Source organism: Bubalus kerabau, chromosome 7, assembly GCF_029407905.1.
Source record: "Bubalus kerabau isolate K-KA32 ecotype Philippines breed swamp buffalo chromosome 7, PCC_UOA_SB_1v2, whole genome shotgun sequence".
Classification (NCBI taxonomy): Eukaryota; Metazoa; Chordata; class Mammalia; order Artiodactyla; family Bovidae; genus Bubalus; species Bubalus kerabau.
In genome coordinates, this window is record NC_073630.1 from 97,218,830 (window position 1) to 97,237,596 (window position 18,767).

General features: G+C 42.6%; 1 protein-coding gene and 1 pseudogene across 1 annotated transcript in view; one reads left to right on the forward strand and one right to left on the reverse strand.

The window, feature by feature from the left end:
• The window catches only part of FRAS1 (Fraser extracellular matrix complex subunit 1), a 330,441-nt gene that overhangs the window by 75,475 nt on the left and 236,199 nt on the right, over window positions 1-18,767 (forward strand). Inside the window, exons 15-17 of the mRNA XM_055587421.1 lie at window positions 6,772-6,912; window positions 8,687-8,827; window positions 10,324-10,500. Of these exons, the coding sequence (XP_055443396.1) occupies window positions 6,772-6,912; window positions 8,687-8,827; window positions 10,324-10,500 (459 nt within the window). The remainder of the gene's footprint in view (window positions 1-6,771; window positions 6,913-8,686; window positions 8,828-10,323; window positions 10,501-18,767) is intronic.
• On the reverse strand, window positions 1,340-5,357 carry LOC129657359 (heterogeneous nuclear ribonucleoprotein H3-like; annotated as a pseudogene).

The window sequence follows — 18,767 nt, forward strand, 5'->3', positions numbered from 1 at the left end:
ATTTCTTTTGCTTTGCAATATGTCTCAGTGTCTGATTGGGCAAATTATCCCTTTCTTTCCTTTTTACTTATCTCCCACCTTGATATTTATTACATTACTAACATTTCTAGAAAAACCAAGTAGCAAGTTTAATAACTGAATTCACATCAACAGGTTTTATTTTGATCCATTAGCCAGTTTGGAAAAAAGCCATATTGATTAAAGGGATTAAAAGTAAAAAGTACCTTTTTCTTTGCTGCATATAATTATTTTTTAATGCAATGGCTCTAAAACTCCAAACATCAGATGCAAAATCCAATGGTAAGACTCTCAAGACATGGATTTGTGTTTTACATCTTTAAAAAGTAATGTGTTTTACATCTTTAAAAACATAATGGCTCAGCTGGTAGAGAATCCGCCTGCAAGTGGGAGACCTGGGTTCAATCCCTGGGTTGGGAAGATGCCCTAGAGAAGGGAAAGGCTACCCATTCCAGTATTCTGGCCTAGAGAATTCCAAGGACTGTACAGTCCATGGGGTCACTGAGTCGGACACAACTGAGTGACTTTCGATTTCATTTTTCACTTCTTGTAGTGCTAACAGTAAAATACATCAACCTTAATCTTATGAAAGCAGCACATTCTTAGGAGTAGCTAGTATATAAAAAGTATCGGCATCAGTGGTTTGTACGTAAAAACTTATTTTTTAAGTCAAAGTATGCAACAGATGGCTTCCCAGGTGGTACTAGTGGTAAAGAACCTACCTGCCAGTGCAGGAGACATAGGAGATCACTAGTTTGATCTCTGGGTTGGGAAGATCCTTTGGAGGAGGGCATGGTAACCCACTCCAGTAGTCTTTCCTGGAGAATCCCATGGACAGGGAGTCTGGTGGGATATAGTCCGTAGGGTCGCAAAGAGTCAGACACTACTGAAGTGACTTAGCACACACGCACACATACAAGAAATAAAACCTACAGAAAACAAATTTTCCCATCACAATCTGTTGCTTTACTAAGTAGTATTTTGAAAACACATTCCTTCAGTCATTATAAAATTCTTAAAATACAAAAGAAAGAAAACCTATAAGAAAGTCTAGTAGACCAGATGATGTTGGCAGGACTTTTATTATCTGTGGTTATGTTTTTAGTACATCCCATGCCGTCACCTTTGACTCATGCCACCTTGCCCATAGTAACTGCTACTGCCTCCACCACCCAGGCCAGAACGACTCAAGCCATCAGGAGTACCGTATCCTCCACTGTAATTGTTCCCCATTCCCATCCTTACAGCTGATCTGTGGGCTCTTTGATTATCCATTCCATCTCTGTCGTAACCTCCCATTCCTGAGCCACCTTCCAGGAATTTAATTCATGAAGAATTCAATGTATTGATGTTGTGTGTTATTCTTCTCTTTGGACATGGTAGCTACTGCATCTTCACGTGTCACAAACTCTACGTCTTCTTCTCCTGTTGCCCTGCCATCAGTTCCAATATCAGTATGCACTTGGATTAAATTTAGTGGTGAGAAGAAATTAGCAATGTCATCTCCAGTTGCCTGAAAAGGTGGTCCTCTCATATGTACAAAATGACTACCATGAAAACCTGAACTTGTATCACCAACTCCCCCATAGCCATGTCCTCCCATACCTCTTCCATCACTCATGCTGTCATCAAAGGCATCATTTCCGTAGCCATAAACACTGTGGCCACCATAGTCATCAAAACCTCCATAATCACCATCATACCCATCATCTTCTCATCGAATTCTGTCATACATGCTTCCATGCCCAGCTCCATAATAATTTCCTCTTCCTCCTATTGGTCTATCATGTGGTCCTGGTTGTTGGCCCAGCAAACTTCTTGGTGGATCATAAAATCCTTTGATTTCCTTGCTGCTACTTCTGAGGTTCTCAATAGCCCTGGGCCTCATTCTTTCCTTGTGTTTCCTGAGTGCATTTTCTGCTATTTTCTTTGAAGCAAAGGCACGAAGGCCTCCCCTGTGCTTCTCCCGTGGTAGTCCATTGTCAGAGTTATTCCATTTGGCACGATTTCCAACCCTTGAAAGAACTATTTCATCTTTGCCGCAATCAGATGGCAGTCCACGAAGTTGTACTGTCCATCACTAGTATCATTTTGGCCATTATGTTTCACAAGCCAATCCATCTCAATACTGTTTGGTTTAAATGCCCCTTTTACTTCAAATGCCCTGTTGGGTAACAGTTGCGCTGACTCCAGTGCCCATGGAATCTGGTTGTGAGGTGGGAGAAGTTGTCCACCTCATGTACTGCTCCCACAATGGTTCTTCCAGCTATCTACAGCAGTGGTAACCACACCCTTTTCACTTTTGTTAAGTATTCATGAACTTTCAGTTCAGTTTAGTCGCTCAGTCATGTCTAACTCTTTGTGACCCCATGAAGCGCAGCACGCCAGGCCTCCCTGTCCATCACCAACTCCCGGAGTTCACTCAGACTCACGTCCATCGAGTCAGTGATGCCATCCAGCCATCTCATCCTCTGTCGTCCCCTTCTCCTCCTGCCCCCAATCCCTCCCAGCATCAGAGTCTTTTCCAATGAGTCAATTCTTCGCATGAGGTGGCCAAAGTACTGGAGTTTCAGCTTCAGCATCAGTCCTTCCAATGAACACCCAGGACTGATCTCCTTTAGAATGGACTGGTTGGATCTCCTTGCAGTCCAAGGGACTCTCAAGAGTCTTCTCCAACACCACAGTTCAAAAGCATCAATTCTTCCAGCTTTCTTCACAGTCCAATTCTTACATCCATACACGACTACTGGAAAAACCATAGCCTTGACTAGATGGACCTTTGTTGGCAAAGTAATATGTCTGCTTTTCAATATACTATCTAGGTTGGTCATAACTTTCCTTCCAAGGAGTAAGCGTCTTTTAATTTCATGGCTGCAGTCACCATCTGTAGTGATTTTGGAGCCGCAAAATATAAAGTCAGCCCCTGTTTCCACTGTTTCCCCATCTATTTCTCATGAAGTTATGGGACCAGATGCCATGATCTTCATTTTCTGAATGTTGAGCTGTAAGCCAACTTTTTCACTCTCCACTTTCACTTTCATCAAAAGGCTTTTTAGTTCCTCTTCACTTTCTGCCATAAGGGTGGTGTCATCTGCATATCTGAGGTTACTGATATTTCTCCCGGCAATCTTGATTCCAGCTTGTGTTTCTTTCAGCCCAGCATTTCTCATGATGTACTCTGCATATAAGTTAAATAAGCAGGGTGACAATATACTGCCTTGACGTACTCCTTTTCCTATTTGGAACCAGTCTGTTGTTCCACGTCCAGTTCTAACTGTTGCTTCTTGACCTGTATACAGGTTTCTCAAGAGGCAGATCAGGTGGTCTGGTATTCCCATCTCTTTCAGAATTTTCCACAGTTTATAGTTATCCACACAGCCAAATACTTTGGCATAGTCAATAAAGCAGAAATAGATGTTTTTTTGGATCTCTCTTGCTTTTTTCATGATCCAGCACATGTTGGCAATTTGATCTCTGGTTCCTCTGCCTTTTCTTAAACCAGCTTGAACATCTGGAAGTTCACGGTTCACGTATTGCTGAAGCCTGGCTTGGAGAATTTTGAGCATTACTTTACTAGTATGTGAGATGAGTGCATTGTGCGGTCGTTTGAGTGTTCTTTGGCATTGCCTTTCTTTGGGATTGGAATGAAAACTGATCTTTTCCAGTCCTGTGGCCACTGCTGAGTTTTCCAAATTTGCTGGCATATTGAGTGCCACACTTTCACAGCATCGTCTTTCAGGATTTGAAATAGCTCAACTGGAATTCCTTCACCTCCACTACCTTTGTTTGTAGTGATGCTTCCCAAGGCCCAGTTGACCTCACATTGTAGGAAGTCTGGCTCTAGGTGAGTGATCATACCATCATGATTATCTGGGTCGTGAAGATCTTTTTTGTACAGTTCTTTTGTGTATTCTTGCCATCTCTTCTTAATATCTTCTGCTTCTGTTAGGTCCGTAGCATTTCTGTCCTTTATTGAGCCTATCTTTGCATGAAATGTTCCCTTGGTATCTCTAATTTTCTTGAAGAGACCTCTAGTGTTTCCCATTTTATTGTTTTCCTCTATTTCTTTGCATTGATCACTGCGGAAGGCCTTCTTATCTCTCCTTGCTATTCTTTGGAACTCTGCATTCAAATGGGTATATCTTTCCTTTTATCCTTTATTTGACTCCATCAATTGCCATATTTTTCCTCAAATTCTTTAAATGTTTTTCAGGAAGTTAGGATGGTGTAGGTGGATTAAGAGAACAGACAGAATAAATCTCTCAGTTGTTCTCTGTTCCTGAATCATCGGTTCTCTGTTAGTGAGAAGAAATGTGTTTGGCTTGTTTTTAAAGAATTTAGCCATGAGTGTGTTTGAGTCATAGACTTACCTGCTACTGCATTTACCCTCAACTTTGTTTTCTGTTCAGCAAAGGAGTTTGTTCTGTTCAAGGCCAATCTCTCCATCTGTACTTTTGAATATATCTCCCTTCTTTCTCCTAGATATGCTTTTGGCAATTATTCAAACTCTTCTCTTTTTAAAAACCTCTCCTGGGGTCTGTATTTGCCTTGGGCTTTTACAGTGCTGGAGAAACAATACATCTTCTTTCGCATGTTTGCGTGCTAAGTCGTTTCAGTCATGTCCAATCCTGTCATGTCCGTGGACCATAGCCCTCCAGGCAAGAATACTGGAGTGGCTTGCGGTACCCTTCTCCAGGGCATCTTTCCCACCCAGGGATCGAACCTGTGTGTCTTAAGTCTTCTGCATTGGCAGGTGGATTTACCACTAGTGCCACCTGCTGCTGCTGCTGCTAAGTCGCTTCAGTCGTGTCCGACTCTGTGCGACCCCATAGACAGCAGCCCACCAGGCTCCTCTGCCCCTGGGATTCTCCAGGCAAGAATACTGGAGTGGGTTGCCATTTCCTTCTCCAATGCATGCACGCATGCTAAGTCGCTTCAGTCATGTCCGACTGTGCGACCCCATGGACAGCAGTCCACCAAGCTCCTCTGTCCACGGGATTCTCTAGGTAAGAATACTGCAGTGGGTTGCCATTTCCTTCTTCAAGTGCCACCTGGGGAATCCCTTTACTGAATAAATCAACTTGTTTCTGATTTCAACAACCACACCTGTATGTGATGACCCCCAAGGCCCTCCCCTGAGTCTCAGAACTGTCAGTCAGGCTGTTTACTGGACTGCACGTGTCCCAGATGAACCCCCACACCTACTCTTTTTCTTTTGTTCCTCGAGGAGCATCACTCATTCCCTGTACTAGGCCCCTGGCAGCCATCTGAGACACTTCTACCTACACAGCTCTTAAATCTATCACCTCATTCACAGACTTGATGCAGCTCCCAGTCATCTTGTTCCCCGAGCATTTCCATAGTTTGCCAACTTGGTCCCCAACTCTCCTCCTCATCCCTCCAAACTGCCTTCCAGCTGAAGCCAAAGTGATCCTGCTTAAATACAAACAGCCATATTTTTACTGTGTTAAAAATTATAGTGAGTGTGACAGTGTTAGTCACTCAGTCATGTCTGCCTTTTTGTGACCCCATGGATAGTAGCCTGCCAGGCTTCTCTGTCCATGAGATTCTCTAGGCAAGAATACTAGAGTGGGTTGTCATTTCCTCCAGGGGATCTTCCCAACGCAATCGAACCCAGTCTGCATTGCAGGCAGATTCTTACCATCTGAGCCACCAGGGAAACCCAAAAATTGTGTAGAGAGAGGCTCCTGAAAGCTTTCCTAAGATGAGCATCTAGACTTTGGAGTCTGGTCGACAGGTTTCTGTAATCTCGCCCTTCCCACTTTTCCAGCCAAAAAAACAGAACTGCTGTTTCCAAGCCTTTCCCTGAGCAAACTCCAGGAGATGGTGAAGGACAGGAAAGCCTGGTGTCCTGCAGTTCATGGGTTTCCCAGGTTCTAGGCCTATACTTGCTTCGCTGCTTCAGCTGAGAGTATATTCCCATCAGCTTGGCATGCTTTGACTCGATATCTAAGACAGCGCTCAAGCGTCATTTCTTCCATGAATCCTTTCCTCACCTTTCATACTTCTTACCCCACACACATTTTGTTGAAATTTTTATGATGCTTATGCAGACTAATCTGAGCAATACATTTAGTATTCCTAATATTGCATATGTTTATTTCCCTCTGGTAGACTTAACAAGTCCCTTAAAGCTGAGACCAAATTGATTTGGATTTTGTGTCTCTACTACCTGGCACAGTACTTGACGCAGAGTTTAAGAAATGTGTTCAGGGCTCACTGAATGAATAAGTGAACGAGTAGATTTTAGAAGATTGTATGAAGCTCAGCAATTTCAACCGAAGTTTTGTAGCATGGCCTTGCTTAGTAGAACTCTGAATTCTCTCTCCAACTAGGGTTGTCAGATGAAATATAGGATGAACTATTTTGGACAAACTTAAAAACTTATTTTTTATTTATCTTGAAATTCAAATTTAACTGAGCATCTGGTATTTTATTTGTTAAATCTGGGAACCCTACTGCCAAAGCCGTTTTGACTTTAAATCCCATATTAAATTGGACACACTGGTAGGTGAGCCTCAGAATATTTGTTATGCTTAGTTCAGTGAATACTTATTGAGTTCTCCTTCAACTGTGAATACAGAACATTTTGAATCAAGGAAACAGACCTCAGCTGAGCAGCCAGAAATGTGATTACTATGTTGATGCCAACTGTGGACGTTGAAGGAACAGACTTCCTTTGCTCCCTTTGTTCATTATTGATTTCCTCTGATGGGTTTTCTTTCCCTTTAGCTTGTGATCAATCCTGTAAGAGTTGCGGCCCCAGTAGTCCCAGATGTCTTACCTGTGTGGAGAAGACCGTGTTGCATGATGGGAAATGCATTTCTGAATGCCCTGGTGGGTACTATGCTGATGCCACTGGGAGATGTAAAGGTAAGTTACATGGGTAACTGTTATCATCATCCTCCTCATCACCAAAAAAGTAATTAACACGTTTGATTACACTCAATGCTGTATGCTACTCACTTGGAAGTTTGTGTGCATGGTAAGTAAATGGCAAATTAAAAGGAAAATATATCTGTTATGAGGGTGGAAAATATGGGTGGATGCTGGGGGAGTAATGTGATTAAATAAGGGGCTTACACATGCCAATCATCATTAAAGATCATGGGATCATTTTGAAATGCCAAGAAAACCTCTAAAATGTTCACACTTGTACTTGTCAACCATTACTCGCTCAGGCTGTAGGTAGGAGAGCATCATTCTTTAGATGGCATTTGTAAACACATATGTTGGCAATTACAGCACACCAGGAAAATAAAAAAGCAAACCAAGTTTGATAGCTCATAAAGCCAAAGTGTGTATCTATCGAAAATTTGGTTTTATGTGCTATTTATATAGTATTTTTTTTCAGACTTATACATCTTAAACTAGGATACATTCCCGTTTGAGATGGGAACTTACTGCTGCCTCAGACACCCTGATGGCCCTTCTTCTCTGAAACAAGCATGTGTATTCTTACTTCCACTTCTAGTGTCTGTTTGGGGAGGATATTTAGACCTGTCCTACCGCCTTGAATCATCAGCCTCCTGTTTGTTTGTCAGCCTCTTTACTCATCCACTCTTTATCTCTTGTCCTCAGTATTCTGTCCCCAGAGATCTCCTCCGTCTCCACACTCCCCTCTCCCAGCTCCTGACCATGGTCCTCCAGAACCTTCTTCCAGGGTTCACTCCTGTTAATTAGAGCAGCGTGGTGCCATCTGCCTCTTGGAGTCAGTGTCCCATTGTTACTAGCCAGGACCAAAGCAGGAGAGAGGCATGCCTGACGCTGCATATGTAGTGGTCAAATCCTTTAACATAATTTTTACTTAGACTCCTAGAATGTCCAACTGTAAGTGTGTTAAATGACCATTTAACCCAACGTCTTACCATGCATATGTCAAGGAAACTAGGCCTGGAAAGACCCAGTCTTGGCTAAGGGCATAAGCTAGGGGACAGGCCCTTCAAAAATGCCAGGGGTCCCAACACCCAGATCCGTGAACTTTCTCCTCTTCCCTATTCACCGGGGGAGTCTTAGGTTCAGACAGACCTCGGGCTAAATTCCAGCTCTGCTACTAACTAGCTTTGTGACCTTGAGTAAATTTTTTAACTTTCCATGACCTTGGTTTTCTCATCTGTAAAATGAGGTTAATACTACCTACTGCATTAACATTGCTATGAAGATTAAAAGTGGCAATATATATAAAACACAATACAAACACTAAATAAAGGATTTGTGTTGAGTTAGTCGTGGCCAACTCTTTGCGACCCCATCTACTGTAGCCCACCAGGCTCTTCTGTCCATGGAGTTTTTCAGGCAAGAATCCTGGAATGGGTTGCCACTTCCTCCTCCAGGGGATCTTCCCAACCCAGGGATTGAACCCAGGTCTCTTGCATCTCCTGGACTGCATCCCCTTAACCCCTGTGCCACTTGGGAAGCCCAAATAAAGGGTAGCTAATAAATAATAGAACGTGGATGAAAGATGGGCAGAGTTGCAGTGTGAGCGGTGCTGGTAACATAACCACCTCCGAACACATATGCCCCTTGGTTTGGTGCAACACGTGAGGGGGATTGAGGCTAGAAAAGCGGGCATCTTCGCACATGAGGAGGCCGGCCAAGGAGTGGACTCTCTAGTTGCCCTGCTCCCATTGTTTCCTTTCTTCCTCAGTTTGTCACAACTCATGTGCCAGCTGCTCAGGACCCACGGCCTCTCACTGCACCACCTGCATCCACCCCCAGGCCCTGCGCCAAGGCCACTGTCTGCCCAACTGTGGAGAGGGCTTCTACCCTGACCATGGTGTCTGCAAAGGTATTGTTGGTGTCATCATCATTTATTTATTTATTTGCTCTGCTGGGACTCCGTTGCAGATTCAGGCTTGCGGGCTCAGTAGTTGTGGCATAGGGATTTAGTTGGCCCAGGGCGTGTGCAATTTAAGTTCCAGGACCAGGGATTTAAGTCCCATCCTCTGCATTGGAAAGTGGATTCTTAACCCCTGGATTACCAGAGAAGTCCCTTATCATCATTCCTGATAAACTTTCCCATCACAAGGACATAGAGATAAGTTACTTTGTGGGGCAGCTCTTCTTCTAGTGTATCCCATGTTGTTATGCCTGTATTATTAACTTTTTTTTTTTTCATTATCAAAGGGAGAATCTGAAAAATCACATTTGAATATTTGTCATGACACTCAATGGGCCACTGTCTTTCTGGTCATCCTTGAGGGGAATGTTATTCCCTTTCCTGTGCATTAAAACGAACCCAGTTCTTCTTTCCTCTCTTTCCAATCCTCTGAGCATTACTAATGTTTTTCTTAGTCCTCATTTTGTTTTTCCCTGAAGAACTTCTTTTTGTTAATGATGCTGCTGAGCAAACTGAGAGTTACCAGCAATGCCTCTGGGCTGAATAAAATGGAAAATCTTCCATAGCTATTTGCCGGAAAGGCTCTCGGGTCATAGGGAGGGCAATCTCCTTTGAGCCTTTTGAAACTGGAACGTTGGGAGCAAACATTTTAATTAAGCGAAGTTAATTTATGTTTATTTATACGTAGGGCACCTTGGAAAAGTTGTGAAGGATAGTTACAAGGGGGAAAAAAAAAGTATTTAAAACAGGGCAGCTGCTATAAATATCCCGAAAAAGACAATTCAGAGAATCTTTGAAAAGATGGGAGCGACCATTATATCAGAGCGTGGGCAGGAGAGATTTTGAGTACTCTGGCTCTGATTCTCGCCAGCAGCCAAGGAAAACCAGAAACCATGATGGATTGGTCAGGTGTTTGTTGCTGCTGTAAAGGGGCCTCTTCCTTGTCTAGAAAAGCAGCCTTTCCTCACATAAATTCTAACAGAATTTTGTTAGAATTTCTGGACCCCTCTGTAGTGGGTGATGGATGCTGTAATGGACCGTAACACAACTACCAGTTTTGCACATAATAGAGTAACAGCCTTTATAGGAATGCTTCTTAAAAGCTTCCATTAAAAACTTGAGATTATATCATCCTCCTCTGTATGTGACTCTCTGGAAAACCAAGCCAATATTGTCCAGTTTGCTTTTGTCTTCCCTCCGTGATCTAGCCTGGCAGCTCTTCCAGGACCTGAGAGACATGGCTAGTTAGCATCACCCTCATTTGGCCTCTCACAGATATTGTTATTATCCCCCTGGGCTTTGTGGAGAACGCTGGGAAAACAGTTATCTGCAAGGTTGTATCTGGTGAACTTTTCTGAGTGAATCGGACTTCCTTAGGGACTCCCCTCGGTTGCAATGCTTATCTGATCCTCGGGCTGACTCCTGCATTCTGTTCCCCTTGGCAGCCTGTCATTCCTCTTGCTTGACCTGTGTGGGTCCAGCACACTCCCACTGCACCCAGTGCAGGAAGCCAGAGGACGGACTGCAGTTTGAGCCACTGTCGGGCGCAAACGTCACCTCGGGCGAGTGTCTGTCCCGGTGCAGAGCCCAGTTTTACTTGGAGATCACTGGACTGTGTGAAGGTGAGTAAGCCTGATTGGAGGAAATGTTTAGGTAGCTTCCAGGCTTACCTCTTGAGGGATCCTGTGAGGTGGGACCCAAGCCAGAAGTGCTTTGTTTTCCCGCCACAATAGTTTCTGAGTGTTTCTGGATGGAAGACTGACATGTGAGAGAATGGTCCCACTGACATCGCCCTTCCTTTGGTGAATAACAGGTGATCTTAAAGAGTTAGTTCCTTTTACTCCACTGTCCTCAGAGTCACACTCTCAGAAATTCCAGGTGGGGATTCGTTCAGAGACAGGATGAGTAGCTGAGACAGACACAGAGCTCATTGTAGAATTCTATTTATTTGTTTTAATTTGCTACTCTGAATATAAGTTGATCTCTTCAGGACAAAATCTGGACTTCTGTCAAAATTTAGAAGTGATTCCTGCCCTTGCTTTGGTGTATTGCCTACAGAAAATTGATGCCATTCGGAATGGTGTGACTCAGAGCTGGGTCATCTCTAAGTGGCTGAAGATGAGATGAAGGGGTGCATGTGTGTGTAGTGGTTCAGCTGCGTCTGATGCTTCGTTTCCCCGTGAATCGTAGCCCACCAGACACCCCTGTCCATGGGATTTCCCAGACAAGAATTCTCGACTGGATAGTCATTCTCTTTTCCAGGGAATCTTCCCAACCAAGGGATTGAAGCCAGGTATCCTACATTGCAGGTAGATTTTTTACCATTTGAGCCACCAGGAAAGCCCAATTTCCTAGGAGGCAGGGGAGGCCCCTCTCTGCTCCTACAAGAACCTTTCTTGCTATTGGATGAATTTTTTGACTCTTGGGCTACTTGGGGGAAAATCCACTACTTATATTTTTCATTATGAACATATGTTCATTAAGGGGAATTTTGAATGCAGAAAAAAGTAGAAAAATAATCTCTCTACTATCTACCTGCATAAACCCAGTTGCCTTTTCTTTTGCTATAATATATCTGAGTCTTTTCCCCCCCTGTGCATAGCTTTGAATTTTTATTTTTACACCATAATTGTAAGCATACTGCAGATTCAGGGGTGTATTTGACAAGCCCACTTATTAAAATGGCTTCACTGTTACACTGGAATATATACTCACATGGAAACGCTGGATTTCAAGGTTAGGTTAAAAGGCTTTGGACACGGTGAGTGATGTGGCATAGTAGAGAGTATATGGAATTGGAATACAGATACCCCAGGCCAGATACTTAAGCTCTCAGAGCCTTCGCATCTGCAGTATTAGAATAGGGATAATTGACTTTCACACATGCTTTTTGCCAGGATCAAAGGAGGTACAGAGCATGAAAGTGCTTGGTAACTTGTAAAGCCCTCATGATCACTTGGTATAAATCTCAGTCCATGTGCTCATGTATTCGGGGACATTATAAGGGTCACCCCCTGCTCCCTGGGATGCACCAGGCTACAGGGTGTTTACATGGTGTCTGAAATTGGGAGAGGGCCTCTATTCCCCCAAACACTGGTTTCCACCCATGTATGCATTGTGCAAACTTCCCATGGTTCCTTAAACTCTTGCGACTCTGTTTCCACAACCACTTACAAAATATGGGAGTCTTTGCTGCTAAGAGCTCCAAATCCTCTCTTTCTGTTTTGCAAATAAGATCATTTATACCATTTTTCTAGATTCAGCATACAGACACCAAGAGGTAAAGGAGGGAGTGGGATGAATGGGGAGATTGTGATTGACATACATATACTGTTGATACCCTGTTTAAAATAGATAACCTGATGAGAGCCTACTGTGTAGCTTAGGGAACTCTACTCATGCTCTATGGGGAAATAAATGGGAAGAAAATATAAAAAAGAAGAGATATATGTCTATATACAGCTGATTCACTTTGCTATACTATAGAAACTATCAGAACATTCTAAAGCAACTATTTTGTTATTGTTTCAGTCGCTAAGTTGTGTCTGACTTTTTGCAACCCTGTGGACAGTAGCCTGCAAGATTCCTCTGTGAATGGGATTTCCCAGGCAAGAATACTAGAGTGGATTGCCATTTTCTTCTCAAGGAGATCTTCCCAGACCAGGGATCGAGTCCACAGCTCTTGCATTGGCAGGCGGATTCTTTACCACTGAGCCACCTGGGAAGCCAAAGCAACTATACTCCAATAAAAATTAATTGTAGAAAAAGAGCCCCAATGCATTTCCAAGCCACACACCACACAGCCTTCACTTCTGATCCTAAAGAAGAAGTGAAGTAAACAAAGAAGAAACTTGTCTAGGCTGTTCACCATGGTTAGTTTCTTTCTATAATTTTGATCACTTCATTGAAAAAGAAAATTAGGGAATTTAGAGAGGGATCAGAAGAGATAAACAAAAATGATGACCATTTTTAAAGATAAATTGTCAATAAAAATGAGAGTAACCAGGGCATCTCAGGTGGCACAGTGGTAAAGAATCTGCCTGCCAATGCAGGAGACACAGGAGGTGCAGGTTCGATCTCTAAGGTCAGGAAGATCCCCTGGAGGAGGAAATGGCAACCTATTCCAGTATTCTTTCCTGGAAAATCCCATGGACAGAGGAGCCTGGCTGTCTACAGTCCATGGAATCATGAAGAACAGGACACGACAGAGCACGAATGCAGGCAACCAGGGTTATTCAGCCCGAAAATAATATTCCTGTGAATTTGGTGCTCAGTCTTGATGCAGACACTGTAAGAAGCACCTTACTTGTTCTCTTTTTTCACTTGGTCCTGATACCAGCTTTATGGGGTGAGTGGGACAACTACTTTAGAAGAGAAACAGGCAGGAGGAAATTAAGGCTGTAACTTGCTCAGTATCAGGTAGCCGGCACCAAGTAGAGTCCAGTGGGAACCTGAGTCAGCCAGACTCCAGTTGGTGAATCCATGCTATTCACCAAGAAGCTGTTCTAATATGGTCCCCGAAGGGGCAAACTCGCAGAATTACAGTGTTGCAGGGTTGAGACAACCTAAGTTTAAGAAAGCATCCTTGACCGAGGGGAATGTTCTTAGAATCCCTTTATACAGACACCTTTTACAAAGGATTAGAATCTAATCCCTCTGGAATGGTTTAATTGTGGTCCCATGTGAAAGGGCTGGATTGACCTCTAGAGGCCTGGGTAGCCTTGTGACTTTATGCTAATTCACACAGTACTGTGAGGTATCACACATAGAACTCTCTACTCACATTTATTATGAAATCCTGAGCCCTCTCTGCTCAAGGTAGATTGTTGTGCTCAATATAGTAGTGAGGGGGATGTGGGAGAAAGAGGTTAATTGAGTTGCCCAAGATTGCATTGGGAGACTGAGCGCAGCCACCAATTGTGTCCAAGCTCACTTGAGTTTAAGTGTGTTGATTGATGTGTTTCCTGTCATTCATCCGGTATCTCTGGCAACATTTCCGCCTTCCCACAATCTGTTCCTTTTTCGATTCTGCCGAAGCCTTGTCTCTGAACTCGGGCCTGGGAGCCCTGTGAGATTGTTTTAGGTGCTCCTTCTCACACACCCACAAAACTCCTTCTCCTCTATAAGGAACATTTTAAAAGGTTGGAGTTCTTGAGTGTGTGCCACTGAGAGTTGATTTTACAGACCTTTTCACCTCAAGTGCTTTGCTGTAAAGAAGCAAAAAACAACTGCTTTCTGGAACTCTCCCTCTGCCTTTCTCTGAGACTGCAGCATAGAGTGATTAGAATATTACCGCAGTTAATGAAAGCAAGAGGCAGATGCATTAGAGGGAGAAGCAATTTACTTAGAGCCCGAATATTGTCAGGAGTTGTTATAAAAGTTTCTGCTCTGAGCTACCTGACAAACCCAGGAATTATCTATTGGAGGATGAGGCAGATTTGTTCAGGATATTTGACTAAGATCCAAGTCTGTGACAGAAGGATGTAAAATGTATAATTAACAAGGAGTGACCAAAGAGGAAATTGTTTTTTATTAGCTGGAGAACAGTCTGTTTTTTACATTGGAAAAGACCCTGATTCTGGGAAAGATGGAAGGCAGGAGGAGAAGGGGACAACGGAGGATGAGTTGGTGATGGACAGGGAAGCCTGGTGTGCTGCAGTCCATGGGGTTGCAAAGAGTCAGACATGACTAAGCAACTGAACTGAACTGAACTGAGTCTGTTTTTATTCATTCATTCTACAAATGTTTTTTGAGTGTCCCCTGGGTGCCAGGTATTGTCTAAGCACTTGGGGTGCTCTCATCAATGAGTCAGATGAAATTCCTGCTCTCATGGAATTTATATTGAGAGAAACAGAAAATAAAAAATAAATAGCAACAGCAACAGTGAAGCCCACAGTATACCCTTGGTTGATACTATGAAACCCACAGCAAGGTATGGGGAAGACGGAGCGGGTGCTCTGAGATAGACTTCAAAACAGATGCACTTTGCTGAGATGAGGATGGACACATGAATATATTTGTCCTGCATTTTTGGCTCACAGAAACGAACCTGGGTACTTAACCAGATAGACCTTTGACTTTACACTTCTTTCACACACAGCCTACATGTTTTCAGCGTGGCTGGAATTTCTGGTTCAAAATAAAATCTGTTACCAATTTTTTGAAGATAGTTTGGAGGCATTTTTTAGTAGTCCACCAAAATTTTACATGTCTATTAAATATTAAGGACTTCCCTCGTGGCACTAGTGGTAAAGAATCTGCCTGCCAATGCAGGAGACATGAGATGCAGAGTCCATCCCTGAGTCCTTCCTGAAGATACCCTGGAGAGGGATATGGCAACCCATTCTAGTATTCTTGCCTGGAAAATCTCATGGACAGAGGAGCCTGGTGGGCTACAGTCCGTGGGGTTGCACAGAGTCAGACATGACTGAGTGACTGAGCACAGTTAAATATTAATTGAGTGTTAGGTTCAGAAAGGGTTTTAGTGATTTTATCCACAGTTCATCTCTCCTGTTTAACTGATTGTTCCCTAGCATTGACAGATACTAACTTCCCTGGTGGCTCAAACGGTAAAGCGTCTGCCTACAATGCAGGATTTCTAAAACAAGCAGAAACCCCAAGAAATACCTGTCAGCGCCTTTGCACAAATAAAACAACTTCATAAAACCCCAACCTTCTAAAACAAAATCAAAAGCCCATCCCTTACTTTCTCGTTCGTCTTTCTCACTAACTTTCCATACCTCTGGGAGCTCTTATGAGTCTAGATGAGTTCTCGAGAGTAGAGCTGGGTAGGGACCATTCTGTTCCCCAACTCCAGGGGCACCATTCTCATAATAATTTCTGTGATTGGTGCCTCCTGAAGTCCTTTAGTGTCTGTGAAGCCTGTGTGGCTGAACATGGCAGCTCAGGAAGGGTGGATAGAAGGAAGGACCTGAGGCTTTTGTTACTAGGAGGCCTCGGCTCTCTCCTATAGGTGTTCCTAAGGTCAGGTCAGATTGCTCAGCTAAGTTTCAGATTCTCCTTCATTCTTGTTGAGGGCTTATTTATTTTTCTTTAAGGGATTCAACTATTTTGAAGATTCAGCTTTTAGTTGAGGTCTTTGTAGAATAGAACTTCTCATAGGAATCTCTTGGCAATCTTGTTAAAATGTGGACTCAGATTCAGTAGGTCTGGGGTGGGGTCTGAGCTTGCATGTTTATAATATGTTTCAGGGGAGGCTGATGCTCCTGGTCCACAGACCATAGTTTGAATAAGCCAAGCCTCTGATTAAAGAGTTGTGTGAACTCAGTCATAACCAACTCTTTGCAACACCATGGACTGTATAGCTTGCCAGGCTCCTGTGTCCATGGAATTCTTCAGGCAAGAATACTGGAGTAGGTTGTTCTTCCCTTCTCCAGGGGACCTTTCCAACCCAGAGATTGATCCCAAGTCTCCTGCATTGCAGGCAGATTCTTTATCATCCAACTAATTAAAGAAGAATATCACTTTATCATATCACTGGTGTACTTCTTTCTAATGATAGCAGTATTTTAAAATCCCAATTTTTATTTCTTTTCATTGCATACATTTTGCATATTACTGAAACTTATAAAAGTATAGACCAAAAATGTTAAAAATATCTAAGTTACCAAGATTTAGCAAATGAAGATTTGGGATTAAAAAAATCTGAAAAATTTGAAAGCCACCATCAAATTACTTTAAAGGAGAAGATTTATTGTCAAAATAAGTCCAAGAAGACATGAAAAGTATGAATAAATCAAAAGTCATACATAAAATTGAAAAGGTTGACAAAGAACTTCCTCTAAAAAAGTGCTAGAGTTAATTTAATGTGTGAGTTATTAAAACCATCAAAAAATAATATAAAGAAATCTTATAATAATATAAAATACTAGAGCATAGAAAAAGATAGGATATTTTGGAGTACACTATTTTTTCTTCCAGCATAGCAGTAATGTAATGTTACAACAAAACACAGAGAAAAACTACAAATTTTAGATAAAACATTAAAAAGATATCAAATTGAATTCCGAGCTATATATAAAATTGAATTGAGATTATTTTAAGAATTTATAGATTAGCTTATATTGAGATATCTATTAGGTAATTTATCATATCAAAACATCAAAGGAGAAAAAAATATGATCACTTTTATTTGCTGAAAATCTGTCTACCTAGGTTCATGATCTATTCTTCACATAAAGAAAAACCTTAATTAGGAGTAATTAGGAGGACTATATTAAAAAATACAGAATTAAGAAATAAAAATATTTCCGTTCAGTTCAGTTGCTCAGTTGTGTCCGACTCTTTGCGACCCCATAATCACAGCATGCCAGGCCTCCCTGTCTGTCACCAACTCCCGGAGTTCACTCAAACTCATGTGCATCGAGTCGGTGATGCCATCCAGCCTTCTCATCCTCTGTCGTCCCCTTCTCCTCCTGCCCCCAATCCCTCCCAGCATCAGAGTCTTTTCCAATGAGTCAACTCTTCACATGAGGTGGCCAAAGTACTGGAGTTTCAGCTTTAGCATCATTCCTTCCAAAGAACACCCAGACTGATCTCCTTTAGAATGGACTGGTTGGATCTCCTTGCAGTCCAAGGGACTCTCAAGAGTCTTCTCCAACACCACAGTTCAAAAGCATCAATTCTTCGGCACTCAGCTTTCTTCACAGTTCAACTCTCACATCCATACATGAACACTGGAAAAACCATAGCCTTGGCTAGATGGACCTTCGCTGGCAAAGTAATTACTCTGATTTTGAATATGCTATCTAGGTTAGTCATAACTTTCCTTCCAAAGAGTAAGCATCTTTTGATTTCATGGCTGCAATCACCATCTGCAGTGATTTTGGAGCCCAAAAAATAAAGTCTGACGTGGTTTCCACTGTTTGCCCATCTATTTCCCATGAAGTGATGGGACCGGATGCCATGATCTTCGTTTTCTGAATGTTGAGCTTTAAGCCAACTCTTTCACTCTCCTCTTTCACTTTCATCAAGAGGCTTTTTAGTTCCTCTTCATTTTTTGCCATAAGGGTGGTGTCATCTGCATATCTGTGGTTATTAATATTTCTCCCGGCAATCGATTCCAGCTTGTGCTTCCTCCAGCCCAGCGTTTCTCATGATGTACTCTGCATAGAAGTTAAATAAGCAGGGTGACAATATACAGCCTTGACGTGCTCCTTTTCCTGTTTGGAACCAGTCTGTTGTTCCATGTCCAGTTCTGACTGTTGCTTCCTGACCTGCATACAGGTTTCTCAAGAGGCAGGTCAGGTGGTCTGGTATTCCCATCTCTTTCAGAATTTTCCACAGTTTATTGTGATCCACACAGTCAAAGGCTTTGGCATAGTCAATAAAGCAGAAATAGATGTTTTTATGGATCTCTCTTGCTTTTTCCATGATCCAGCGCATGTTGGCAATTTGATCTCTGGTTGCTCTGCCTTTTCTAAAACCAGCTTGAACAACTGGAAGTTCACGGTTCACGTATTGCTGAAGCCTGGCTTGGAGAATTTTGAGCACGACTTTACTAGTGTGTGAGATGAGTGCAATTGTGAAGTAGTTTGAGCATTCTTTGGCATTGCCTTTCTTTGGGATTGGAATGAAAACTGACCTTTTCCAGTCCTGTGGCCACTGCTGAGTTTTCCAAATTTGCTGGCATATTGAGTGCAGCACTTTCACAGCATCATCTTTCAAGATTTGAAATAGCGCAACTGGAATTCCATCACCTCCACTAGCTTTGTTCGTAGTGATGCTTTCTAAGGCCCACTTGACTTCACACTCCAGGATGTCTGGCTCTAGGTGAGTGATCACACCATCATGATTATCTTGGTCATGAAGCTCTTTTTTGTACAGTTCTTCTGTGTATTCTTTCCACCTCTTCTTAATATCTTCTGCT